We start from the raw sequence: 27,823 nt of genomic DNA on the forward strand, positions 1-27,823 counted from the left end.
TAAGACAATCCAAAATACAACTCTAATGAGTTTATATCTTTTTTTAAAAAAATTATAATTATATTATATTATAATATGGGTCTAAAAAAAATTTTAGACAAAAAAAAAATTATAGATCCAGTGAACCACTGGATTGAGCGGGGGGCAGGGCAAGGTGCGATTTCAACCCTACCCTCTGGTGGTGGGGGCAGGGGTCATGGTGCTGGGTGGGGGTGGGGAGGGGGTGCCTCGCCCCACACCATGCCGGTAGCACCCCTATTGCATAGATTGTTTGCAAGGAATTTTTTGCAAGTGTATTTCCAATAATTAAAGAAAAAACCACCTGGGGGTAGGGTTGAAAACGCTCCCTGGGCATGGTGCTAGGTAGGGGCGGGGAAGGGGTGCACTCTCCCCCACCATGCCGGTAGCACCCTTATTGCAGAGATCGTTTGTAAGGATTTTTTTGCAAGTGTATTTCCAATAATTAAAGAAAAAATTCATTTAGGTTGCGCTTGAATAGTGAGATATTCTTAGGTATTCTATGAATAGTAGTGAAAAAGTAATGATAGAATATTGAATAATTATAAAAAGTAATAAAAAAGTAATAATAAAATAATAATAAAATAATAAATAATAGTGAGGTATTCTGAGAACAGTACCCAAACCAGGCCTCAGTCTCATGACTCTTATAAATTGTTTGTACTTCGAGATTTGCATCTGAAACTTTGAGGGAGTATTCTGCTAAAACTAAAACTCTTACCAATTAAGCCAATTCCCTAGGGTTAAAATAAAATCGAACATTTTTCATTATTTTTTTAATTTGATATATCTTATTAGACTCTGTTGATACATTTTTCTACCATGATTACTCAACAATAAGATTAGATAACACTTTCCTCTCACATTGTAGTTCTTGGTGATGGTGTGCTTGAAATACTCATCCACGACTTGCTTAATGATAAATTACTGAAAATAAGAAATACAAAGATTTGTGTGATTCAGCACTGAGATTAAAACCCACACATCTTGAGTGCAAAATCCATTGTAATAGAGTTTAATACAGGCTATCTATCCTCTATCAACTCTCTACAATCACTCCTTTAAAGTTCCCTTTAAAAAATGGTCCAGGAGTCCTCTAGTTCTTTTCTTCACCTACAATAGTCGATCTTACCCCAAAGGAAGCCGACGCTTTCTCTCAGTTGCCCCTCTCACTCTTCTAACCAATTTCCTTACTTTATGTCAAATTCACTCAACTTTATGTCCTCTACTAGCTTTATATCTAATCAACTCCTTATCATTGTGCATCAACACCTCTAAAATGCGGAGAGTTTAGCCATAACCGGTTTTTGAGAGAGAACGTCTCCTTTCTCTTTAAAACTCTCCCAAAAAATAAAACCTGCTAGAGGGGGGTAGGAGTTTTGGCTCCTTCCCCCTCCCTCTCTCCCTTCACTTCTGCCCAGTTTTTACTTTATGTGTTGTGTTTTTGTTTTGTTTTGTGTTTTTTTAGGTCAAATAAAGGAGAAACGTCGATTTGGGATTGTTGGGCGACCAAAAGCCTACACGTGCCTCACCATGGTGTTCCCCAGTCGCCGATCTTCAAGACTACCAAACGCGGCTCCAAACGAAGCGGTGCGTAGCACACACGTGCGGGTTAAAGGTAAGCGCGTGGCTCTCACGCGCCACTGCGATAAGTTTTTTGTCAACGCCACGCGTGGCATTTCTGGGGCAAGCGACTTTGGGACTTTCAAGATTGACCATTGGGCATACTCCTAGAGTGGCGCGTGTCCTTCACGCACCACTACAACTCCTTTCCTAGTGTTTTTTTCAGTCCAAGTTTTTGTTTTGTTTGTAGACCTAGTTTTCAGTATATTCAATGTATTTGCAGTTTGCTTTGTTTTAGGTAAAAAATAAAAAGAAATAGGCTATTGGACTTGGTCTCCATAGCAAAAGAGTCCCCCTCCTCCTTTAGAGGTTGGTGGGTGATAGTACTCCTCTTCCTTGGGAGGACAGAGTGTGATAGTACCTCTCTTCCTTTGGAAGAGGGGTCGTTTAGTTCTGTTTTTACAGAGTACTTTCTATGTGTTAAGAGAGAGTTTATAGAAGTTAAGACAATACCCACCATAAAGAAATTTGTGGGCGGGGGAGCCCCTAAAAGATGAGTAGTTTGGCTTGTAATCTGAGTTTTCTTTGTATTGATTAGTCATAGCTGTAATTTCGGTTTGATTGAATGAAATGAAGTCTATTTCCATTAAAAAAAAATAAACTCATTATCATTGTTTTCTTTCTCTCTTCATCCTAGCATAGTGGGCTGTAATCATGGGCTTTTGATGGGCTTAACACTTGTACTAATTTTACCCTCAAGAGTCTATGATATTATTTTAAAAATATATATTTAATACATGTTGAGAAGGTAAGTGATATTTATTTTATTTTTGAAAATAAATTTTGGGGGAAGCGGGATGGCCATCACTTCGGCATTGTAGGGCAAGTCTGTGTTGCTAAGTAGCTAGTCCATGGTGGATGACCTTCCTATCTTTTTTGCCATCTCCTCATACTTGCCCATGAGATTGTGCAGTTCGCCACACATTCGCTTGTGTTCCTCGTCTTCAAGTGATACCCTGCCCGTGTTCTGCAACTCCCTTCCATCTGTTCAGCCTTACTTGGTCCGGAACCTCCCTTGAACTTAGTATTTCTTTGTCTTAACGTTTCGTTCTCTCGCTTGAGGGCTTCCACGTCTAATTAAGGTCAGCATTTTCACAAGTTCCTCAATTTCTTTGAACCTTTCTTCCATGCTTGGCGATATAGACTCTTGCTCAAGAGTCACACAAGAGTGCGTTGTGAGCGGCATACAAAAGGCACGCTAACATTGTTACGTCGAAATAATATCAGATCCCACAGATGACGCTAACTGTTAGTGTTTATTTTGTCAACAACGATGCTCCTGTACGATGCTCTAGTATACTTGTTACATGTTATATGGAGTTGGCATTTCAATAAATTTTAAAATTGAACTACCACCTTACTTTTACTTGATAAATATGGCATGATAATTGTAAGATTTGTGATTGTCTATAGAAAGTGGTGCTATGAAATCTCACATTTAGGGCTATGTTCAAATTGAATTTGAGTGAATTTATATTATTCGAGAAAGTTGAGGAATTACAAGCTCGATGTGGATATCTCAAAATTTAGTACAAGCTTGACTTATATAAGAGTCGGGCTCGAAAAATCAGCTCGAACTCGATTGAATTGTCAAAAACTCAACCCAAACTCGGCTCAAAACTCGAGCTTAGCTTGGCTCATCCCAATAATTCTTTTTAATTTCTTATTTCTGTTTAGATTATAAATAAATATATAAAATAATGGATAGGGATATGCTATCAATTCATAATTTATATACAATTTTATATATAATAATATTTTTTATTAAATTTAAACCCATCAAATCAAAAATAAAAATAAAAATAAAAATAAAAATAATATTATTTTATAACATAATTATATAAAAAAATTATTATGCTGCAGTAATTCTATCATTTCACTAAAATAATTAAATGAATGAGACAATAAATATAAATTAAATGAATCAAAATCGTAAGTTTTATTGATTTCTAGTCAAATTATAATCCTACAATATTACAACTTATACTTACAGTTATATTTATTGGCTTATAGCTAATACAAATGGGTGCGCGCACGTGCAAACATAAATGTTAATATATATATATATATATATATGTTTTAAATATATACTGTTACTTTATATTTAACATATTCATGTATACATATACTACCGATATTTGATAACATATTTTTATTAATATATATTTGTGATGACAACATATACGAGTGAAGTTACTAATCAAATTAATTTTTACAAGAGCATGTTTACAAACTTTAAGCGAGTGAAGTTAAGTTCTAGACGAGTTGCATTGTTTAACGCCTCGTTTGGTTACACAAATGAGATAGAATGAGATGCTCGTGAATAATAATGAGATAATTTATTAATATTAATGAAACGATTTGAGTTAAAATTTTTATGGGATTTTAGAAAATGAGAGATAAAAAATTGCATAAAAAAATTATAAAGTTAGAAGATGGTTATAATATAATTTTTTAATATATATATAATTTTTTAATTTAAAAAAGTTGAATTGTTTTGCGTTTTGTTTAAAAGTTTAAAAAATTTGTAATGATTAAGTAATGTAGAGAAGAGCTATGCTTTGAATTTCCTTTGTATATTGAGTTCTGTAATATAAGGATTTTAAATAGAGTATGAAAATAATAGCTATCCTACTTTATAGCCTATATATCGTAAGATTCAAAAATTCAAATAGATTACATATCCAACTATCTTGATTTTGAAAATCCCGTAGGTGAGGACTTTGTTGTGGTGAGTTGAACTCCTGAAACAAAGGAGTGCTTTTCGGTGGCCATATTAATCTGTTCTTTTACACGCCCTTTCAATTGAAAGGGTAAGGAATGAACCCTTAGATTGTCATGCAGAAGCTAAAACCAAAGAGAAGGCAGCGGCTTAGTGAGAGCATCAGCATATTGATCCTTGGTGGATAGAAGGCAGACATGGAGCTGACCACAAAGAACTTGATCACGAACATAATGAAAGTCTATTTCAATATGTTTTGTACGTGCATGGAATAGTAGATTACTCGTGAAATAAGTTGCTCTGATGTTGTCACCAAAGTTTGGAGGGTGCACAATTGAGACATGAATATATGAGAGCACTGATTTGACCCACTGAATTTTAGCAGTTGCATTTGCAAGAGACTTGTGCGGGCAATAATCAGTTGTTGTTTGCAACTCCAGGAGATCAAGATTTTTCCTAGATAGACATAATAAGCACCAATTGAGTGCTTATCATCACAATCTGATGCCCAATTTGCATCACTAAATGTCTGAAGCTGAAGATTTTTATCAAGTTGGATCAGTAGAGCTTGGGAGATAGTTTCCTTTAGGTACTGCAAGATCGTTTGACTGCTGTCCAATGAGGCTCTTTGGGATTATGCATATATTTGCTAACTTTATGGATGGCAAACGCAAGGTCAGGCCTAGTAAAAGAAAGATATTGCAGCCCACCAACAATGCTCCTGTACAGCTGTGGATCATAAAATGATGCACCATCAGATTTTGACAAAGGTTAAGACGTAGACATAGGTGTAACACAAGGCTTGGATTTATCCATGTGGCTGCGAAGAAGAAGATCAAGTATATAACGACGTTGAGATAAATAGAGACCTTTGTCACTTTTGTTTGCTTCTATGCCGAGGAAGAAGCTAAGCTCACCAAGGTCTTTGACTACAAAGTCTTTCTGCAGCAGACTTATCACTCGATTAATTGAAGCAAGATCAACACCTGCTATTATAATGTCGTCGACATATATTAAAAAAATAAATGATAACAGAACCGTGCTGATAAACATAAAGAGAGTGATCTACCTGGCTCATTTTAAATCCAATAGCCTATAATTTGTTAGTTATGCGAGAGAACCACGCCCGTGGTGCTTGACGAAGTCCATATAAAGATTTTTGAAGTTTACACACTTGCCGCGGGTATTGAGGATGAAGAAACCCCGGTGGATGTGCCATATAAACATCCTCATGCAAAAGACCATGCAAAAAAATATTTTGGACATCTATTTGATAAAGATGCCAACCACGGGAGACAGTAAGCAATAATACCAAGGAATCGTTGTAGGCTTCACAACAGGACTGAAAATTTTGACAAAATCAACACCCTCTTGTTGATGAAAGCCTTTAGCTACCAGACGAGCTTTGAAACGTTCAACACCTCCATCAACCTTTCTTTTAATCATGTACACCCATTTACAACCGACAATATTAGCATGAGGAAGAGAGGGAACCAAATTCTAGGTACCATTAGTCATTAATGCATCGAACTCCTTGTTCACAGCCTCTCGCCAACCATGGTGTTTGACGGCATTTGAATAACACATTGGTTCCTGATCAGTATTTGTTATTGTGGCCATGAGTGCTTTGGGAAGAGGATATTTGATGTGTGTGTTCGAGGGTAATTTAGGCTTGTGGATATTATTTTTGCTGCGGGTAGTCATGGAATGAATATTCTGAGGTTGCAGTTGAGGTATGGGGGGTGGAAGGGCAGTTGCTGGAATACCTTCATGCTGATTCAAAATGAAATCCTTGACATGAGGTTTCGAAGCAAGAGCATGATCAGGCTGAGGACCTGTCGATGTGAGCATATCCGGCGAGGGTGGTGCTGCAATTTGAAAATCAGAACTTGTTGATGGAGTTGAACTAGCATGTGAAAGTTTGAGATTAGTAGGAAGGATAACATGAGTTTTATGATTAGGAGGAACATTAGACTATGGTGTTTTATATGGAAAGAGAGACTCATCGAAGACTACATGACGAGAGACAAATACTTTGCCAGTGGAGACATCTAAACATTTATAACCTTGATGACCAACACTATACTCGATAAAAATGCAACTTCTTGATCTAAAATCCATTTTATGTTTATTATATGGGCGTAAATAAGGCCAGCAAGCTCATTCAAACACTTGTAAAAAATGAAAATCTGGTTTGGAATGATTGACCATTTCATAAGGTGATTTATGCTATAAATTAGGAGATGGTAGACGATTTATTATGTAAACAGCTGTCAAGAAGGCATCTTTCCAAAATAATTTTGGTAGATTAGAATGTGCAAGTAAGGTAAGACCGACCTCCACAATTTGGCGGTGGCGTCTTTCAATGACTCCAGCTTGTTGATGTGTATAAGGGCAAGTTATACTGTGAGTCATACATTGAGTTTGTAGATATTGATTCGGGCTGCGGTATTCACCACCCCAGCTGATTTGGAGGGCCTTAATTTTTGTGTTAAATTGACGTTCAACAGCAGCTTGAAATTTAATAAAAACCTGCAATGCATCAGTTTTAAGTTTTAATGGGAAGAGCCATAAGAATTTGGTGGAATCATCTAAAAAACTGATGTAATAACGTGCACCAGTAGTGGATAAAACTGGAGCTGGCCCCCAAACATCCAAATATAATAATTGTAATGGTTTTGAAATTGAAATATGCAAATTTTTGAAGGGTAAAGTGTGGATTTTGGCCAGTTGACATTCAGAACAAACCGAATATGTTTTATTGTTAACAGGAAAGGAAAGTGCCTTATGAATGACAGGAAATGAAGCATGGCCTAGGCACCAATGCCAAACATTGGTAGAGACTTGAACACTAGAGAGAGCTTGCGGCTGAAGACAAGCAAGCAATGTTGAAAAGTTGTAAATGTCGTTACTAAGTGGTCTGCGATGCAGGACGTTCTCCAAGTAATCTTTCACAAAGAAGAAAGAAGCATGAAACTAAAAGAAGACATTATTATCAAGACAAAAATGTTGAATAGAAAGAAGATTTTTTTTTTTTTTTTTTTTAATATCAGGAACGAGTAGGATTTGGTTAAGAACAAAAGATTTTGAAGGAGAGAGGAGATAGTGGAAGTGCCGCTTTGGGCAATTTTCAAACCTACACCATTTGCCACCTGAATATGATCTTGACCGTCATAATCTTCATTTCGAAGATGAATGTTGTTAAGATCATTGGTGAGATGATGGGTAGCTTTTGTATCGGGATGCCACTTAGCATCAACATATGGATGATTCATAGCAACTAAAGCTTGAGATTGGTGATTTTGGGGTTGTTGATCCTGGAAAGATACATCAAAACGATGAAAGCACTTACGTGCATTATGACCTAGTTTCAGGCATACCTTACATATAACTGAGTTACATCCACCTTGATCTCGGTTGTTGAAACGGCCACCATGACCCCTGTTGCGATAGCCACCACGACGACCATGGTTTGAGGTTTGTAGCAGGATGAGACTGAGGTTGATAGTGTTGCTGAGGTTGCTTACTTGCCATATTGACGGAAGCAACAAATTGGATTGTTTGATGATGGTGGTTGATCCATGACTCATTGATATGGAGCAAGGAATTAATATAGCTCCTCCAAGGCCACAGCATCAGATCGAGAGGCAACGGTGGAAGCTAAGGAATCATAATCTTGGCCAAGTTCGGCAAGAATGTAAGTGATAACGTTATCACTGCTGAGTGGTTGGCCATCAAGTGTAAGTTCATCAGCCATGCGCTTGATGGAAAGAAAGTAATCATTGGTGGACATAGCGCCCTTTTGCGCATTAGCAAGCTGAGTGCGAATTTGAATAGCTTTGGCACGGGAAACAAAGGAGAAAGTTCTTTCTAGTGCAAGCCAGACATCACGAGAAGTGGTGTATGTCACGACTTGAGTGAGAACATTCTCAGTAAGAGTAGCATTGATGGTGGCAAGCATTAAGGAATCCTGACAAAGCCACTGATCATATTGAGGATTTGGAATTTTAACAATAGCATCTGAGGTGGGATGAGGGGCATCAATTTATTTGGGATGGGGCTTTACAGTGTTGATGAGTGTACGAAAGTACACTCTAAATACTCTATTATTGGACTAAAATGCTAAAATGTGAATAAAAATCATAAGAATTAATGTGTATTCTTAAATTGAGTTTCTATCTACTTTGGAATACTCCTAAACAGATTTTAATGTTTAATTTCAAGGTTTATAAAAGAGCAAGTCAAATCTCAATCAAATTCAAAAGAAGACTTTCAAGTGGGCAAGACGTTGGAACAATTTAAGAACTTTCAAAGAGTATAAGACTCTTCAAATAAGGATAATGATGAGGTATGAGAGTAATTCGGATCAGAGTCTAAAATTCGATAGGAGACAACCTGGATATACTTTAGTATTTTGATCGTAACTTTCCACTCACATATCGGATTGTTGTGATTTTTAATACGTTGGAAATCTATTTTAAACGGCTACAAATTTGTCTCTAATAAGTATTTCTAAATTCAAACTCCTAAAGCGCGTACATGGCTACTAAGATAAGTCTTAAAATTTAGGCGATGTTTTATGTGGGAATCATGAAAACATTAGGGTTTCTTTCCTACCCTATATAAGCATATCATTAGCATGAAATTGTGGAGGTTTTTAGGAGGGAGACGACTCAGTACTGAAGAACAAAGAGACGAAATTAATTTCCATGGCCGCCATTTGCTTTATTTTTCTCTTGAGATTTTTATTGTCCATTATTTTTATGGGTAACTAAATTCTCAAGTAGGGTTATGGATAAACTTGCACATTAGATGGTATTTTTTATTTATGTATTTGATTTTTAATTACTAAAACTTTTTTGTTTTATCATTCTCAATTCATTGTTGATGCTTTCTTCTCCAAATAATCATAGAATTTATTATGTTTGTAGATTCAATCATTCTTTATCTATTGAATGAATTAGCTTTTTTATTATATTTAGATTAATTATTTATCTATATTAATTTAATTCTTTGCTGCAATATTGCTCCTTGAGTATATTGTCGTCGTTGGATTTTATCAATAGTGATAATAATTTACATATTTTAAAAGTGGTAAATGATTTTTGAAAGGGTTACATTTGATTTAATTTTGGTTTATAAATCTATGCTTTCCGATTGAGAATTTTGGTAATTGAGTTCCCAATTGAGTTATTCAATGAATTAAGAATAATTAAAATACCGGATTTGTGTAAGGGATTCCCGACGCTTTACTGTTTGTCAAGTTTGAGTACTTTTTCAGTTAGTCACTTTGTTTCACTTTAATTTGTATTTAAAATTAATCTTTGACCTCTATTAATCATTTAATATTTTTTTTTAGTTTCTTTGTTCATTATGCTATTCTTTTAATTTGTCTATCTGTAAAATCGACACCTGCAAACTGTGATACAACTACCATATTTTTTTTTAGCGTAATCAAATAGTGCCATCAAGATAGCCAAAAACAGCTTGGCCACGAAAGTATGGTAGGGCTTGAGCTTTCCAAACGAGATAGTTGGAATGATTTAGTTTGACACTGATAGATAGTGATAAATTTGAGAGGGATGGAAAGGTGCGCGGGGTTGCTACAATATTAGAGGTGGATGAGAAGGAGAAGACCATTTGGGATCAGACGTTGGTTTTTGTCGGGCTCTGTGATACCATATAGAGAGGAGCCATGCTTTGAATTTCCTCTGCATATTGAATTGTGTAATACAAGGATTTTAAATTGAGTATGAAAATAACAACTATCCTACTTTACAGCCTATATATCTTAAGATTCAAAAATTCAAATAGATTACATATCCAATTATCTTGATTCTGAAAATCCAGTAAGTGAGGAGTTTGTTGTGGTGAGTTGAACTCCTGAAACATAGGAGTGTTTTTCGATGGTCATATTAATATGTTCTTTTATAGGTAATGATTAGATAAAAAAGTTAAAAATTTAAAATTTAAAATTGAAAAATATTTGTATTTGAATGATTTTTAGATGTTGAGAAGAGATGATATAAGATGAGATAGTTACAAAGTTTTGTGAAATCAAACCAGGCCTAAGAATTAGGCAAAATCTCATATTTACAAATGGATTTATTTAATAAATAACTTGAGTGTGAATTGAATTAAATGTTAAGTAGCTTGTTCAGAAATACCCATGCCCACATTATATTAGAACTCAAAAGTTCTTACTCTTTATAATAATTTGAAAAAACTTCAACTATAATATTATATATAAATATATATGTGTTTATATATATATATATATATATATATTTTTTTTTTAAACATATAAAAGTTGAATGCGACTTGAGCATTTCTTGGATTGTTACAATAGTATGTTTGGACAGACAAAAAATTCTCAAAATTTTTAGAACTTTTCATAATCTCATTATTCCCAAACATCAATCAAACAATTTTTTTTTTTTTCAATTTCAAGTTTACAATTTTTTCATCTAATTATTACCTAATTATTATCCAAACACAAAAACAAATACAACTTTTACAAATTAAAAAAAATAAAAACAATTTTTATAAATTTCAAAATAAAAAATAATATTCAAATAATTTTTTAACTTTACAATATTTTTATTCAACTTTTCCTCTCTCATTTCTCAAAATCTAAAAATAATATTCATTCAAACTATTTTACTATTATTCACAAGATTCTGAAATTGTCAAAGTGTCCAAACATGACGTTAGTGATCGATACGAGATTGAAAAAAAAACTTTTGGATATGGTATAGATAACGAATTATTTTTAACACAAAACGGAAATGGTTCAAGGTTGCTTAATTGACCTTCTAGGTTTACATGTGATAAAGATGTCTTGCAAATACAAATTTGAATGCAAACCATATGTTTATATCGAGATAATGTGAGGAAGATTGCACAACATATATGAGTGGTCGAACTGGTGAGATGTTAGGGTCAGTCCAAGATTAGTCCCTGCGAAAGCAGTAGATGAGATACAATAAAACACAATTTCATTCATAAATAGAAACAAATACAAAGTCACCAATAATTCAAACCCAAGCAGCTGACCAAGTTAGGCAGTAGGTGATTGTATCTCATCTATATATATATATATACATGACAATGCTACTAGTACCGATGGACAACCGATAAAATGAACCGATGCAGTGTAAATGATTTTTTTATTTTTTTCTTCTTTTCTTTTAATGCATAGTTTTAAATATTTTTAAAAAATAATAAAAATATATAAATTCACTAATATTCACTTTATTAATCATTAAGTAAAATTAAAAAATAAAAATAAAATAAAAAATTCAATCGATCATTTATATGTATATAAATGCTAGTTGAACCAATAAAAAATTAGAAGATTCAAGTTTATGTAGATTCAGAGAAACTGAAGAGGAAAAAACATAAGCATTTTAATGTCCTCTCTATTGAGGCAATGCAAGATGATGAAAATGCTGGATCGTCATCATAGAATCAAAATTATCTCAAACAACTTTCATAAAACTATAGGCAATATTTATTTGTAGGACTATATTATAGCTTCTATTAATGCTCTTCTTTTATAATATATCACAACGTGTAATTATTTATAAATTACATGAACATTACATTGTTATTTAATTAATCATAAACATTATGTCCTTATTAATAAAAAATTAATTCTAAAAAAAAAAAGAAATATAAACTAAGCAAACGTGCATTACAAGTTACTTTCACCTAGTGTGTGTGTATATATATATAAACTTGGTCTGCTGCTTGCGTAGATGACTGAAGCCAACATGTTATTGTTTGGTAACAGACAACTCTTCTCAAAACTTTTAATAATTTCCTTTCAAAATATCATTCAAACACAAAATACTTGTAAATTTTAAATTTTTAACTTTTTCATGTAACCACTACTTAATTATTACAACTTTTCAAAGTTTCTAAACAAAATTAAAAAAATAATATAATTTTTTCAAATTTTAAAATAAAAATAAAATTAAAAAAATAATAATATTTAAACAATTTTTTTCCTTTATAATATTTTTATTCAATTTTTTCTTTCTTACTTTTCAAAATTCAATAAAACATCTTAAATTAAAACATTTTATTATTATTCACAAAACTTTTACCATGCATTTCTCATCTCATCTAATTATTAGCACCAATCTTGGAAACCACAATAAACCCATCAATATTAACTTGTAATTGGGGTTTGAAATCAATCCACAACTTGTATTAATATAACAGAATAAATATTAAATATTTTCAGGTGTATGGATATGGTACTCCTGTCCATTTAAAATTTAGATGTCATATTTTTAAAAGTTAAAAATTATGTAAATAATTTTATTAATATAATATCTTATGAAACGGTAAGATTATCATGTCTATATTATAAAATTATCATACTTAGCGTATAGCATTAAGTTGAAGTAAATGAATTATACAATCTTATGGGATTCATGATCTTATTCATTGTTCACTGAAAATTATGTAACCATGAACATTACGTCCTTACTAATAAAAAATGGTGTGTATCATTCTTCTTTGCATTTTCTCTCTTTGATTGGATACGCTAAATGCCGTAAACAGTGTACTTCAATGTTTCTTGTCTCTGTTATATTTGTTTTCGTAGATGAGATAAGATAAGATGAGAGAAGTTGAAAATTGAATAAAATCTTGTTAAAATATATTTTTTTAATATTATTTTTATTTTGAAATTTATAAAAATTGAATTATTTATTTTATTCTGTATGAAGATTTGGAAAAATTGTAATAATTAGATAAAATGAGATGAGTTGAGAAATTTTATAAAAACAAACGAGGATTTCCCTGTCTTGAAACACATTTGTCAAAATTATGGAAATATTTCTCTTTCATTTTTGCTGGTTGTAAACATATATGGTTTCATCCTTGATTTGAGGTGAAGACATTTTCTCAGAAGATTTTAGCATAAATTCTCTTGTTTGGAACATAAGACAAAATATAAAATTCTTATCTCATCTCATCTCATCTCATCATTATACATTTTTTAAATTCTCATACAAAATGTAATAAATAATTCAACTTTTTTAAATCTTAAAATATAATATTTTAAACTTTTAAATAAGACATAAAATTTTTATCTCACACCCAAACCTGCACTTTAAAGAAAAGTACAAGCAGTGATCTACTAAGCAGTAATACAGATCCGAGAGAAAAAGGAGAGAAAAAAAGCAGTAATGGGGATTTTGAGTTGGGCTCCCGGATAGAGATTTTAGTCCCAACCACTCAGGTAAAGCGATTTTGAGCTCTACGCACAAAGGATTGGGTCAGATCACTCAAAGCTGATATTGTCCACAAAGCCCAAACTCTGCACTTTCATCTTCTTTTCCATATCCGAAACACGTGCCAAGTTCAGCTGCCACTGGCTCATCTTCTTTCCCGTTTTGCTTTATAAAACAACCGTTGTGAATTATCCATTTCCCAAGGAGTTGATAAATCCTCAGATTTCTCGGACCACAACGATCGAAGCCTTGCCAAAAAGCCACAGACTTTTACAGTTTTAGAGGCACCCTCTGGCATCCATGGCTTTAGCCATTGCCTCCACTGCATTTTCAAGCCTCCCAACAAGGTACGTACTCATAACTCACATTATTTTTTAGCTCTGGTCATGGCATTCAAACAGATTTTATCCAACGTGTGCATCTTTGTTTCAATTGATTTTGTTTGAAACAGGGAACCGCATCAACGATTTTTCCCGAGAAAACTCTCGACTTGCTCACCTGCAGGGAGGGGTTCCAGTGCGATTAACGCAACAAAAGGTGTGTCAAGTGTATGTGAACCACTTCCTCCGGATAGGCCTTTATGGTTCCCAGGGAGTTCACCACCCGAGTGGCTTGATGGCAGGTGCCCAACTTTCACTGTAATTAAGTAGAGCATGTGCATTAATTTCTAGTATAATTTTCATTGAACATTATCAGTTTAAATTCATTGAAAGCAGTTTGGCATCTTGAAGACATCACTTAACTTTCTTAATTTCCTCTCAAATTCTAGTCTTCCTGGCGATTTTGGCTTCGACCCCCTTGGATTGGGTATGCGTTTCTTCCATTTTTTGTTTTCGAAACCAAAATATTCTCACTTTCCATTTGGGTTTTCTTGAAAATCTCTGATGGATTTATCTTTTTCTCTATAGGGTCTGATCCAGAGTTACTTAAATGGTTTGCACAAGCTGAGCTGATGCATGGCAGGTGGGCAATGCTTGCAGTGGCTGGAATTCTGATTCCAGAATTTCTTGAAAGATTAGGTTACATCGACAACTTCTCATGGTACGATGCTGGTACTCGAGAGTACTTTGCAGACCAAACAACCTTATTTGTAGTGCAATTAATCTTGATGGGTTGGGTGGAGGGCAGAAGATGGGCAGATATGATAAATCCAGGGAGTGTTGACATTGAGCCTAAAGTTCCACACAAGAAAAACCCAAAGCCAGATGTTGGCTACCCAGGTGGGCTATGGTTTGACCCCATGATGTGGGGGAGAGGGTCCCCTGAGCCCGTGATGGTGTTGAGGACTAAGGAAATCAAGAACGGGAGGCTTGCTATGCTTGCTTTTGTGGGGTTCTGGTTCCAAGCCATTTACACAGGAGAGGGCCCCATTGAGAACTTGCTGGCTCACATTGCAGATCCTGGTCACTGCAACATCTTTTCGGTACTGCTTTCTGACTCCACTGTTTTGCAGTCACCTAGGAAATTCATTCTATAATTGCTTAGATTGTGGGGAATTTAAGTGCATGTTTTCAGTGAATGATGACAAATGTTTTATACTTGCAGGCTTTCACATCACATTAGAGTTGAGAATTTGAGAATCGGTTTGTGAAAGACATATATACAAAATTGGTAGCATCAAACAGCCAAAAGCATGCATGCAGTTTCTCTTTTATTCCTGATCTCAGCTGTTACTGGTTTCCAGAAGCGAGCAATTGTATATATCAACAAACCAAGAGTCATCGATCTGAACCGTGATTTGTTTTGTTGCAAATGATGATGCTATAACAAAATTGATTTATTATAGAGAACTGTTAGATATACAAAGAGACTACATAAAAGTAAACTCATAAACTGACGTAGTTTCACATAATGCATTAGATTTAATTTATATTAAAAGTAACTTTACATCAGAATCTGATGTACTGCATAAGCTACATCAGTTTGTAGATTTATTTTTATATAATCTCTTTGTCGTTAAAGTATTTCTTAATTGGTTTATTATAATTTGGTTTTTATTTTGTGACGGACTAAAAGTCGTCACAAAAGATTATTTTGCATGATAGTTTACCCAAACCGTCACAAAAAGGTGGAGGATTTTAATGAGTTCAGACGTTAAGATAGATGTTACATTCAAACTTCACTTTTTGTGATGCTTTAAACAATCTACAAAATGCAATTCAGACAAACATTCAAATTAGATCAAACCAGGTTGTGAAAAGTACTATGTAATTTGTACTACGTACGTTGTTTTAAATGTCACAGCTAGCGTTCAAATGTAAAAATATTTATGATCCAGTTCTTCTAGGTATAGGCAAAATTGCGTACCGATTGCGAACCCACAGGTGACATGGCAAGCAGGCAGGGACATTTGCGTAATTATCAAAATTTAAAAAAAAAGAACAACTCTGCAACTATTTCTTCCTCGTCTCCCCCAAATCTCCCGCTTCCCTCCCTTCCCAAATCGAACAGCCCCTTGCTTTCGCCTGCCCCAAATCTCTTCCTCAACAAAGCCAACTCCCCCAAATCTCTTTCTCTACGCGCGACGGTGAGGTTGGTGTTAAGTACAGTGTACTCTGCACGCCGCGACGGCTTGGACGTGATGATCTCCTCTGCACGTTATCAATCCGTGGAGGTACCGTTGCAGAATCGAAGAATCAACTGAGAGCGACGATCTCCTCTGCCAATGATAGTCTTCTCTTCGATTGATTATTCTCTTCGATTTGTTTGATTCTTCTCTTCGGTATGTTTGACCATCTAGAACTTTTGTTTGTAAAAACACACAAATTTGTAAATGCAGTTCATGTGGCATGTAATGGGTAATATTTGTATCATCATTTTGCATTTACTAAATGGTAAGAGTAAACGGGCTGGGGCTGGGGCCGTGGTCGGGATTGGGGCCGTGGATGGGGTCGTGGCTCCGAAAGGCTGAGTCTGGGGACGGGGGTGTGGCTCCAAAAATAATCAACCTGTTGAGAAGTCTGTTGATGAATTGTATCTTTCTTTGTTGGGTTATATCCTTTTTGTTGGTTGGAGCTGTAGATTGCCAAGTGTTTAAGTGTTAATCAAGCTGTTTGAAGATTTTAAAAAAATTGTTTTCTTAAAAAACTTACTTATTTTAAAAGATTTTAGGGAGTAGGCAAACCTTATTGTGTTATATATTATCAATTTGTTGTAGATGAAATGGTAATTGAGAAGAGAAGGGCGCTTCGGGGCTCAAACCAGAGAAGAGAGAAGGGCGCTTCGGAGCTTAAACCAGAGAAGAAGAATGTGCCTTTACAGGCAGGGGCTCAAAACTCACCGTTTTGTCAATATTTTTAACTTAAATTCAATCCTGCCCAATTCCTTTAGCCCAAACGGTTCGTTTCATTAAACTTATCAAAACTGTACCGTTTCACTTGCCACGTTAGATAGGTGCGCAGATCGCCTGCAACAAGAGTTTTCCTTTACGATTAGACGAACTAGAAAACGTGATTATCGTTTCCCATGCATGTTCAAACGCTTTTTCACCTTTGAACACATGATTTTCATGTCTATGACATTTGAACAAAACTTTTTAAATTCTGAATTTTTTTTCTAGGATTTTAAATAATTAATGTATGTACTTGTAACTTGGTAATATAACATTATGAGTGTTTCTAAATTACATTTGTCATGTATATATTATCACATTCAAACGTCAATTAAGTTAGCATGCGAGCGTCGAACGTTTAGTGTTACATTAAGACTTGTTTTTATTATTTTTAATATTTATCTTAGTTATAACAGAAATGACATGCATTATTGTATGGATATAACTGGTCTGATTCGGTCTGGTTTTAGACATATTTTAGGACCGAATCATTAATCAAGCTGTTTTGAGATTTCAAGAAATGATACTGCACCGGTTACATTCCTAAACCGGTACTTTCAATTTTATCGATTCTGATCTGGTTCTGTCTGATTTTCTGATTATAATCATGTGCCAATATGCCATAAAAAATCTGCTTTAAAAAACTGCTATAAAAAATCTGCTGCTATAAAAATATCATAAAAAAACTTGCTGCTATAAAAGCTACTGCTATGTAAAAATAATCTGGCATAAAAAAATCATTATAAATAAAAAAATCTGCCATAAACAAACCCACACATTAAAAAATCTGCCACAATACATAAAAAAGACTACAAACTACTGTCTAAAATCTGAAAATTTCAGATTACAAATTCCACAAAAAATCTGGAAATTCCATATTACAAGTATCAAGTTCAGATCACAAGTCCATATTACATGTGCAGATTACAAAATAAAATTAAAAATAAAGTATAACAGTCTCATCAAATGTAAAGCCCTGGTCCTAGATGGGGTTAAAGAGTTACTACATTTCATTTAAAATCATATAGTATAGTACATATATAAACTCCAATCTCTCAACTACACATAGATCTCACTGTTTTAACTCGACTACTTTAAATAATAACTAGTAACATCACAAATTCTTAATATAAACGTAAACCTCCCAACATATCACGTTATCAAAACACAACAAATTTACTGAATAAAATTCCTCAATGCTCATATAAACCTTCTATGCTTAATCCACTATACTTAACTTATCTCACCCATACTCCATATTCTTGATCCTTAGCTGTAATATTCAAATCATCTGAAAAATATTGTAGAGATAAAAATGTGAGTTATCAACAACTCAGTAAGCAAAGAACATATAATAGTATGTAAACATGAGCCTTTTCATAGAGTTCATTATGCAGAACAAAACATTTTAGTTTCAGAAATGTAGATCCAAAAACATGTTATCAGAATATCAGAGCGACAGTTCAAAATGTTCAGATTCAAAAATGTCCTTTGGCATAACATGACTGAACATCATCATTTTATCATATCATATCATAACATATCAGAGCATCATACCAGAACAGAGACCATGTTTAACTCTAGTAGTAGGGTTGTGCATTATGCAAAAAGCCAAGTAGAACATAAATCACCATGATAGTAAAACGATTACACTCAGAACAGAGACTACTATTATATCCAGTGACAGGGCTAGAGGTAACTATTATATCCCATGACAGGGTCATATGTCACTATTATATCTCGTGATAGGGCTAAGGGTCACTATTATATCCCGTGACAGAGTTAGAGGTCACTATTATGTTTCGTGATGGGGCCAAAGGTTATAATTATCACCTATGACAAGGCCATATATTAAGGCAAAACAGAATCAAAAGCATCGAAATATGACCAGAAACATAATTAGATACAGAATCAGAAAGTCATGCCAAAGGTTTTCAAATGCCACATCATATCACAACAGAGTACCGAAACAAATTCAGATAATTTCACATATTCAAAAACAAATTCAGAACATCTTCACATCTCATGCACAAAGTTTCATAAATTTTGTATTCGTTCTTTCTGTATAGTTCAGAAACAGAATGTCAAAAATTTGCTAATGTCTACACCAGTCATGACAAAAACACTTTTAACTTTTATACAGATTTCATGAGTAATGTTGAACAAATAACTGAGGTTGTTTCCACATTTCTTTTCAAAACATATCATGCACATTTTTTATAAAATCAACATCATTTCATTTTCTTTTTATGCAAAGTCTAGCATATGAATCCTGCTTATCTGGACTTTTTAACTTTTCTAAATTTTTTCACAACAGTGCTGGACGAATATCAATTGTCACCTAAACAATTAGACACGTAACTTATGTAAATCTCCAAGTAAACACGTATTTTGATATTTAAGCCTAAAAATACAAAAATAACATATTTTTCCTTAAACTTCAAAGATTCTCGTAACCCTAAATATCATAATTTTTCCAAATCCATCAATATCCACTTAATATACTTAATCTAATTTCATCTCAAACACCAGTCTATTTAAGAAATCGAAACCCAACCCACTTAAAATAGTGAAAAGTAGTTGTAATAAAATATTACCCGGCCCAAAATAATTTAGAGCCCGAGCCCAACCCAAAAACATTTAACTTCAAAATAACTTAACATAACATACTCACAAATAAAAAGGAGCCCAGTAGAAAACAAGCCCATGTGGCCCATAGTACAGACAACCCACCTTTAAAATCCTCATGTTTGGTTTTACAAATGATAGTAGGTTTGGTGAAAGAGCGACATAACTTTTAACATTATCTCGAGGATTGGAATGGACAGAGAAATAAAAAACATATTATCTTATTGATAGATTAATTCTTTTTGTTCTGACTCTTCCAATATATATCTACAACAACTAGTGATGAACATGCATTTTCAGATATGAAAATTGTAAAAACAAGACTTCACAATAAAATTAAAGATGAGTTTCTAGTAAATAACTTAGTTGTCTATATTGAAATAGAAATCGCTAAGAACTTTGATTTAGATTCAATACTATATAATTTTGTTTTCATGAAAGAGAGTAAGTTACAGTTTTGGATGCTTTGTATCTTTTTTTTGTTTGATATTTTTGTACGTGTAATTTTATATTGTTTCAATGATATATTGTACGTTCTTGGCACATGATATACTTTTTGTGATACATAAGTTGTATTAGACCTAATTTATTTCAATTGTAGATTTTACTATTATATTTTTCTATATAGTTACAATACTTGAATGCACTTGTATAAACTTTCAAATGCCAATGTTTACATGCGAATATGTATACATGGAAATAACATTCTAACTTTATGTCTTTGATATTTGAACTTAAAGGACATTAATTAGATGTAATATTTTTCTTGAACTGAAAAATATATTGAACGTCATTCTTATATGTTTGAACATATTTATTTCTCATGTTTGAAGAATGACATTCCAATATATATTTTTACCTTTGAACATTTATTTGGTGACAGAAACTAAACATCATAAGAAGTTATTGATGTTGATTTTGATTTTGATTTTACTATCATATTTTTCTATATTCTAAGTGCCTATAATCTTGATTTTGCTAACTATTGATGTTGCATAGATATTAATTAAATTTAAGAGTAAAACTAGATACAGTCTTAAAATGTGTAAGTCTTACGTACTTTATTAATCTAAAAACGTGGGGTACTCTACTATTGAATTTTTGTTTTTTCAGATAAATATTAAATTTATCTATTTTTAAAGGGAATGCGTGAGATTTGAACATTTTAGAATGTCGAATAACATTTATCTAAATTTATTAGAGCTGACATGACGTATATATATGTCTAATTTCTTTACATTTATCCATCCACCTATAGGTTAACACAATACTACCATCCAAATCAAAGGTCAGTCTAATTGAGTTTGATGAAAAATATATCCGTAGTTGTAGAATGTGCAAATGTCACGTAAATTTTTTTAAAGAATGAATAAATATGAGATCCATATGTAATTTTTTTTTAATAATAAATCTTACTCTTTTTTCAAAATAATTATACAGCGCTTACATATTCAACAACGTCTGCATGTATCAATAGATTCAATATATACTCTTTGTGACGCCCCGATCCTGAAGGTCCAGAGAGTTAGCTCTTAATATTAATATCAACTTCAATAACACAACTATAAAATCCAGAAAACTCCATAAAATGTTAATCCATTTACTCAAACCAAATATCTATGTTCCTTCATAAGGACAATACATAAATTCTTAATTAAATCAAAATAACTGAAAATAACCAAATTACTAACTAAGACTCTCAAATAAAAACTTGTACCCTCGGGTATTTATTCCTCAGCGAATATCAAACCTCTATAATACTGCCTACTCTTGCTCTCCAGTAGAACCATCAATATTATCTGAAAAATGATTGGAGATAAGGGGTGAGTTATCAACAACTCAGTAAGCAGAAGACATACACTAGTGTGTAAACATGAACATTTACAGAGTTCAGAATGCAGAACAAAATATTTTCTTTCAGAATGCAGAATCAGAATAATGTTTTCAAAATGCAACATCAGAACATGTTATCAAAAATATTAGAGCGAAAGTTCAAAAATATTCATAATCAAAATCTCTTTGGCATAGCATAAATTGAAACATCACATCTTATCTTATCATATCAGAACGAATACTATGTTTAACCTCCGTGGTAGGGTTGTGCAAATCCCGGTAGCTAACCGAGTAGAAACAGAATGTGAATCTTCCCCTTATTCATTCTCGGAGCCCCAAGTGTGCACATAGGAAAGACCACGCAGAAAACTACTCTGTTTCTAAAGTGGGTGCATCAGAAACAGAAAAGTTGGTACCAACCCGAACAGAAGCCACAGTTTTACACCCGTGGTAAGGTCAGAACGAAACAGAAACAGAAACAGAATGTTATGCCAGAGATTTTTAGAAATCGCATCATATCATATCAAAGTACAGAAAATCTTCAGAACAGAACAAAATCACACAACATAATTTATGCATAAAATTTCATATTCACTCTCTTTTCAAAGTTTAGAAACAGAATCTCAAAAATAAGCTCATGTCTACACCAGTCATGACAGAAAATAATTTCTTCTTAAACAGAATATCATGAGTAATGCAGAACAAATAATTAAGGTAGTTCAAATTTCTTTTCATAATCAAATATGTATATTTTCCAAAAATAACCTCAGCTCATTTTATTTTAATGCAAAGTCTAGCATAGGAACCCCGCTTACCTGGACTTCTTAGCTTTTTCAAAATTTTCCTCAAAAAATGTCGAACAATAATTAAACGTCACCTATAAAATAACCACGTAATTATCGTAAATTTCCAATTAATCACGTATTTCAATATTTAATCCTAAGCTTCTAAAATAACCTATTTAATTCCTTAAAACCTAGAATTCTCAAAATTCCCAAAATACCATCAATATCCACTTAATCGAATTCGTACCGAATAAGAATTTAATCGAGCAAGTATTAAGATAATTATAGAACTCAATAAAAATTAATATTCAAAATATCTAAAATACCAACAACATTTTATAAATAAATAGAATACATTGTCTACTAAAATTTCCATAAAATAGGTCATGAAAAACTCATACCTTAAGAAAAATAGGTTTACTTCTATTAATTAACAATATTATCAAAACACATTATAATACTTAGTGAGACTTAAAGTAAAACCCATTTAAATATAAACCCAAAAATAAAAAAAAACTTCTCACCCGAAAGCATTAGGTTAAAACTACCTTCCATATATATATATATATATATTAGGTTAGAACTAGTAAGTACCCAAGTTAAAACTTTACTTATATATATATATACGTACATATATATATATATATACACATAAATACACCTTAGGAAATAAAACTAGTGATGAATATAAACACAAAAATAATAGTAGTGCAGCGGCGACAGGGACTCACCGAGTAGGTATCGTGCGACTGCGCAGTGCGCGATGGAAGGTGGTGCACTTGGTGGCTATGCACTGGACAAGAAAGAGAGAGAGATGCACGGTGAGAGAGGGACAAAGTCATGATATAAAGAGTGAAACACGGCGTGCATAGAGGTGTTACCGAGAGTGTTACGCGCCGCAACGGCCTGGGTGGCTATCGACGGTGGCACAGCTAGGCGTGGCTGAGATGTTGGACTATGGGTTCCCCTTTGCGTTGCGGAGGAGACGTCTGAAAGGGTTGGTCAAAGTGCAAAACTTGTCGTGCTTGGAGGAGCAACCAATTGCTCTGTTTTCGGAAGCTAAAACAGAGTATGCCGTGTGTGTTTCTCCTTCAACGGCTGGGCGACGGTTGTTGGCTTTCCATGGTGGTGAGGACGGCTGGAGGGTGGTGTGCTGTTTGCACAGAGGAGTTTTTGTCCACGACTTCGAGTGGTAGGGCAGCGGCGTCACGAGAAGGAAAGAAATAGTGTTGCGTTATGGCTTGGCCAGCGGTTGGGGTGCTGCACGGCTTGGGGTGCGTTTACATGAGCAAGGCGGAGGAGTGTTCTGCAGTGGCTATCTTATGGTGTTGGTGGTTTGCGGTGGAGGTTTATGGTGGCAAGGTTGATGAGCATAGAGCCGAGAACGCGGAGAGGCAGTGAAAGAGAGGGAGTGAAGCGTGGGTTGCGTCGATTACGTATGAGGGTAGTGAACGTAATAGAGCAGTTTCTCTAAGCATGGCCAATGTGTGCGTATAAATATGATGCGAAAACCCTAGAGATAAGAGAGACGTGTGTGTGGAGAGAGCTGAAAATAGAGTCGTGTGTGTGTATGCATGTCGTGGACGAAAAGAATACTTACAGGTGAAAAAGAAATATAATCGGAAAGAAAGAAAAAAGAAAAAAAATTAACGTGTGAAAAAAATAAAATAATATAAAATAAACTAAAAATAAATAAATAAAATTTAACTTGATTGGGTCCTGATGTTACGCTCTTCCATGGTACTGTTTATAATCCATATCGTTTGACTCGCGCTGAAGTGAGAGTACTTTAATGTTGCACTTCAATAACGAGAAATGCCTCGAATGAATCTGACTTGGTCAACATAAGTTGCGCACACCTCTCTCTCCCCCACGCCCCCAACTCTCTCTCAACCCCACAGGCCACATGCCTCTTCTCAATTGTCTATTATCCAAATATTTGAATGCCCTATTCTTAGACTCACGTAAATCTGGCACTTCCATCACTAATTCTCTCTCAAAGCAACATACACCCCACGACCCCAACATGAGACCTTCCTGCCAAACCCAAAAAAGCAAACAAATTGAAGGCTTAGAGAACCACAAAGTCTCTCCGAACAGCGGCTCATTCCTCTCCGGAGTTATCCCATTGCCGGCTCAGCAATGGTCGCTGTTCGGTTTCTCTTCTTTTTCATCTTCTGCTTCCTTCCCCTTTCTCTTTCACTCTCGGAAACTGAGGCTCTCCTCAAACTCAAGCAATCATTCATCCATGGAGACGCGCTAAGATCATGGGTTCCGAACTTCTCTCCATGCTCGGGCAAGTGGGCGGGAGTCATTTGCTTTGATGGAACAATCACCGGCCTCCATCTCACCGGCTTAGGTCTCGGAGGAAACATAGACGTTGACGCTTTAGTTGAACTTCACGGGCTTCGAACTATCAGCTTTGTGAACAACTCCTTTTCTGGTCCAATTCCAGACTTTCACAGGCTTGGCGCTTTGAAATCTCTCTTATTAACCGGCAATCAATTCTCTGGTAATATCCCTAAAGATTACTTTTCCCATATTACTTCATTGAAGAAAGTCTGGCTTTCCTATAATCGCTTAAATGGAACGATACCTGAGTCAGTAACAGAACTATCCCACCTCATAGAACTCCACCTTGAGAATAATGAGTTCACAGGCCGTATACCACCTATTAATATATCCTCGTTGAAACAACTTGATATGTCAAACAACATGCTGGAAGGTGAAATCCCTAAGAGCTTGTCGATCTTTGCCACGGATACGTTTGCAGGAAATGGAGGACTTTGTGGGAAGCCATTGGACAAGGTTTGCACAGAGAAAGAAAACGGAACGTCGACATCTGAAAACAAGCACGGCAACAATACCATCCTAGTGCTTATGTTCCTTGGCACTATACTATTTCTCTTCATGTTCTTTGCATTTGGTACTTACGCGAAGGATAGAAAGTACGAAGACTTTGAAGTCCTAGGTAGTGGATCAGTAGTAACGTCGAATGCTCAAATGGTTGAGATGCGCATGGCAAGTTCTAATCGCAGTGGGGCAATGGATTACTCGAGCCGAAAAGGTGATACGAAGAAAGGTTCATCTCGTGGAAATAATGGAATGACTGATCTTATAATGCTGAATGTTGACAATGGTACATTTGGGTTGCCTGATTTGATGAAGGCATCTGCAGAAGTGCTCGGCAATGGTGGTTTGGGTTCCGCGTATAAAGCCGTAATGGCCAACGGGTTGTCAGTGGTCGTGAAGAGAATGAGAGAGGTGAATACGTTGCAAAGAGAGGGATTTGATGCTGAGATGAAACGATTTGGAAGACTAAGGCATCAGAATATCTTAACTCCTCTAGCTTATCATTTTCGAAGAGAGGAGAAGCTGTTGGTGTCCGAATTCATTCCTAAAGGCAGCTTGCTATATGTCTTACACGGTATGAGCTACATTAACTACCAATATCTTCTATTTAATATTCTATGGAAGTTTCGGTTTATCCTTATTTTTCAAGCTGCGAGTATGATACCAAAAAAAGGGGGGAAGATTTGAATAAGAAGCTTCCTTTATATAAGACAAAGTTGCCAAACTTTATATTGTGTTATACCTTGAGGTTTATATATCCATTCACTACAAAAAAAAAGAGCACTTGCGATGGATTATTTGTGATGAGAATGGCTATTTACGGAAAACACACATTCATTTTGACAGAAAATAGTCATTTTTACATGAAATAACTAGCTATAAATAAGTAATTTTTTTATAGCGATTCCATTTAAATTTCTAATGCATAATTATATATCCTTTAGGTGATCGTGGAACGAGTCATGCCGACCTCAATTGGCCAACGCGTTTGAAGATTATCCAGGGCATTGCTCGTGGAATGGGCTTCCTCCACACGGTGTTTCCTTCGTATGATTTGCCCCATGGGAATCTCAAGTCTAGCAATGTTTTTCTACGAGATGATTATGAGCCACTTCTAAATGACTACTGCTTTAATTCGCTAGCCACTCCGCCCATCGCCGCCCAAGCATTGTTTGCCTATAAATCCCCTGATTACATACAATTCCAAAGAGTCTCTCCAAAGTCTGATGTCTATTGTCTTGGAATAATCATTCTTGAAGTTCTTACAGGAAAGTTCCCCTCTCATTATCTTAGCAATGGAAAGGGTGGTACTGATGTTGTGCAATTGGTTTTGACGGCGATATCTGAAGAAAGAGTGCATGAAGTGCTAGATCCGGAGATAGTGAGCAATACAAGTTCAATCAACCATATGGTGCAACTCCTCAATATTGGGGTTACTTGCATTGAAAGTAATCCAAAACAACGCCTCAATATGGGGGAAGCCATTAGGAGGATAGAAGAGATACAAACGTAACGCATGCCAGATTGCTGGTGCTGCTAGTTCAATCAATACAGGGCTTAGATCAGTAGGTAAGTGGTAGAAAAGGTTGTGATCATCAGCATATAATTTCAATCCCATGCTTCAACATTCGTGATTATCAATATCTTGTGATGAGCATATATATTTCCTCAAGATCGAGAAAGCTGCTTCGAAAGACCAGTGAGGGTAATGGACATGGACCATTATATATATCTGCCATTGGCACTTCATTATACTATTGCTAGTTACAAAAAAACTGCTTATTCATGGCTAGGTATTTCTTGCAAATTAAAATGACTATTTTCTACTAAAATAAATTGTTTTCATAGCAAATAGTCATTCTTGTAGTAAATAATCCGTCACAAATACTCTTTTTTCTTGTAGCAGTTGTTGATGATTTTGCATGGAGTTTCACAATAAGAATCCATGTACACTAAAATTTTAGTTTAGGAAAATGAAACAGAATTTGGAAGTGCTCATATGCTGAGACCTTTTGTCATGTTTTTGCCTTTTGAAGCGAGCACGATGTCAACTCCTATACTGTAATCTTATGAGCACTTCTATTTTACGTGTGATTCATTCTCTTATGAAAACCCATGATTTTTGAAATAGTTGTATTATATAGTACTACTTTCTCATCCCACTTCCATCACACCATTCTGACATGGCATTGTCCATCAAACATTAGTTGATCAATTATGTTTTTTTCCCCCCCTAAAGAACACATTTAAGGATGGATTGATAAATTTTTTAAAACTTAACCTATTTATATTGATAGATATAAAGTTCTAGTGTTGGTTTTTATTTTATTTTATTTTATTTTATTTTTTTAAAATATCCGATGCTATATGTCCCCATATAAAAATTTCATCCTCACAATTTTCTATTTCATAATTTCAAAATAAATCATTAGACCAATTATGAAATATGATATCATATTTCATTATTTCATGAAAATTTCAGTTCTGTTGTTAATTTTGCTGGTAAGGCCACACTATTAGCCACTCGGTCTACCAAATCAAGGAGCTCGAGAAGTTCCAATATGTATAACTTAGTTTTCTTTTTTCAGCCAACCATGTATACAAGTCCTTTCATTGGGATCACTTTCAAGAACACCCAGTAATACAGGTGTGCAACCGGGCCAGATTTTTTTTTCTGTCTGGTCTGGAATCCGAAAATCCAGATTGGATCCAGGCGAATAAGATGAAACTGGATCGGGTATGGACCCGGTTATGAATCCGGTTATGTAACCGATTATCTATA

At 34.5% G+C, this 27,823-nt stretch overlaps 2 protein-coding genes across 2 annotated transcripts; both read left to right on the plus strand.

Moving 5' to 3' along the window:
• The first annotated feature begins 13,690 nt into the window (after positions 1-13,690).
• LOC121253621 (photosystem I chlorophyll a/b-binding protein 6, chloroplastic) lies at positions 13,691-15,396 on the plus strand. Its single transcript, XM_041153611.1, has 5 exons — positions 13,691-13,958; positions 14,063-14,233; positions 14,381-14,418; positions 14,520-15,034; positions 15,157-15,396. Exons 1-5 carry the CDS (start codon positions 13,912-13,914, stop codon positions 15,172-15,174), a joined length of 789 nt encoding a protein of 262 aa, XP_041009545.1. The 5' UTR covers positions 13,691-13,911; the 3' UTR covers positions 15,175-15,396.
• Positions 15,397-24,214: 8,818 nt separating this feature from the next.
• Positions 24,215-26,839, plus strand: LOC121252824 (pollen receptor-like kinase 3). The gene is made up of 2 exons (XM_041152646.1): positions 24,215-25,615; positions 25,986-26,839. The coding sequence occupies exons 1-2, from the start codon at positions 24,331-24,333 to the stop codon at positions 26,552-26,554; spliced, it is 1,854 nt and encodes a 617-aa protein (XP_041008580.1). The 5' UTR covers positions 24,215-24,330; the 3' UTR covers positions 26,555-26,839.
• Positions 26,840-27,823: the final 984 nt, after the last annotated feature.

The sequence above is a fragment of the Juglans microcarpa x Juglans regia genome, chromosome 2S (assembly GCF_004785595.1).
Source record: "Juglans microcarpa x Juglans regia isolate MS1-56 chromosome 2S, Jm3101_v1.0, whole genome shotgun sequence".
NCBI classification, from domain to species: Eukaryota; Viridiplantae; Streptophyta; class Magnoliopsida; order Fagales; family Juglandaceae; genus Juglans; species Juglans microcarpa x Juglans regia.

What these genes read in the sequence shown, in the direction of transcription:
- LOC121252824 (XM_041152646.1), top strand. Translation starts at nt 24,331, where the DNA reads ATGGTCGCTGTTCGGTTTCTCTTCTTTTTCATCTTCTGCTTCCTTCCC. An exon ending in CTTGCTATATGTCTTACACG is followed by an intron (nt 25,616 to 25,985) that starts GTATGAGCTACA and finishes TATATCCTTTAG; the next exon opens with GTGATCGTGGAACGAGTCAT.
- LOC121253621 (XM_041153611.1), top strand. Translation starts at nt 13,912, where the DNA reads ATGGCTTTAGCCATTGCCTCCACTGCATTTTCAAGCCTCCCAACAAG. An exon ending in CCCGAGTGGCTTGATGGCAG is followed by an intron (nt 14,234 to 14,380) that starts GTGCCCAACTTT and finishes CTCAAATTCTAG; the next exon opens with TCTTCCTGGCGATTTTGGCT. An exon ending in CTTCGACCCCCTTGGATTGG is followed by an intron (nt 14,419 to 14,519) that starts GTATGCGTTTCT and finishes TTTTCTCTATAG; the next exon opens with GGTCTGATCCAGAGTTACTT.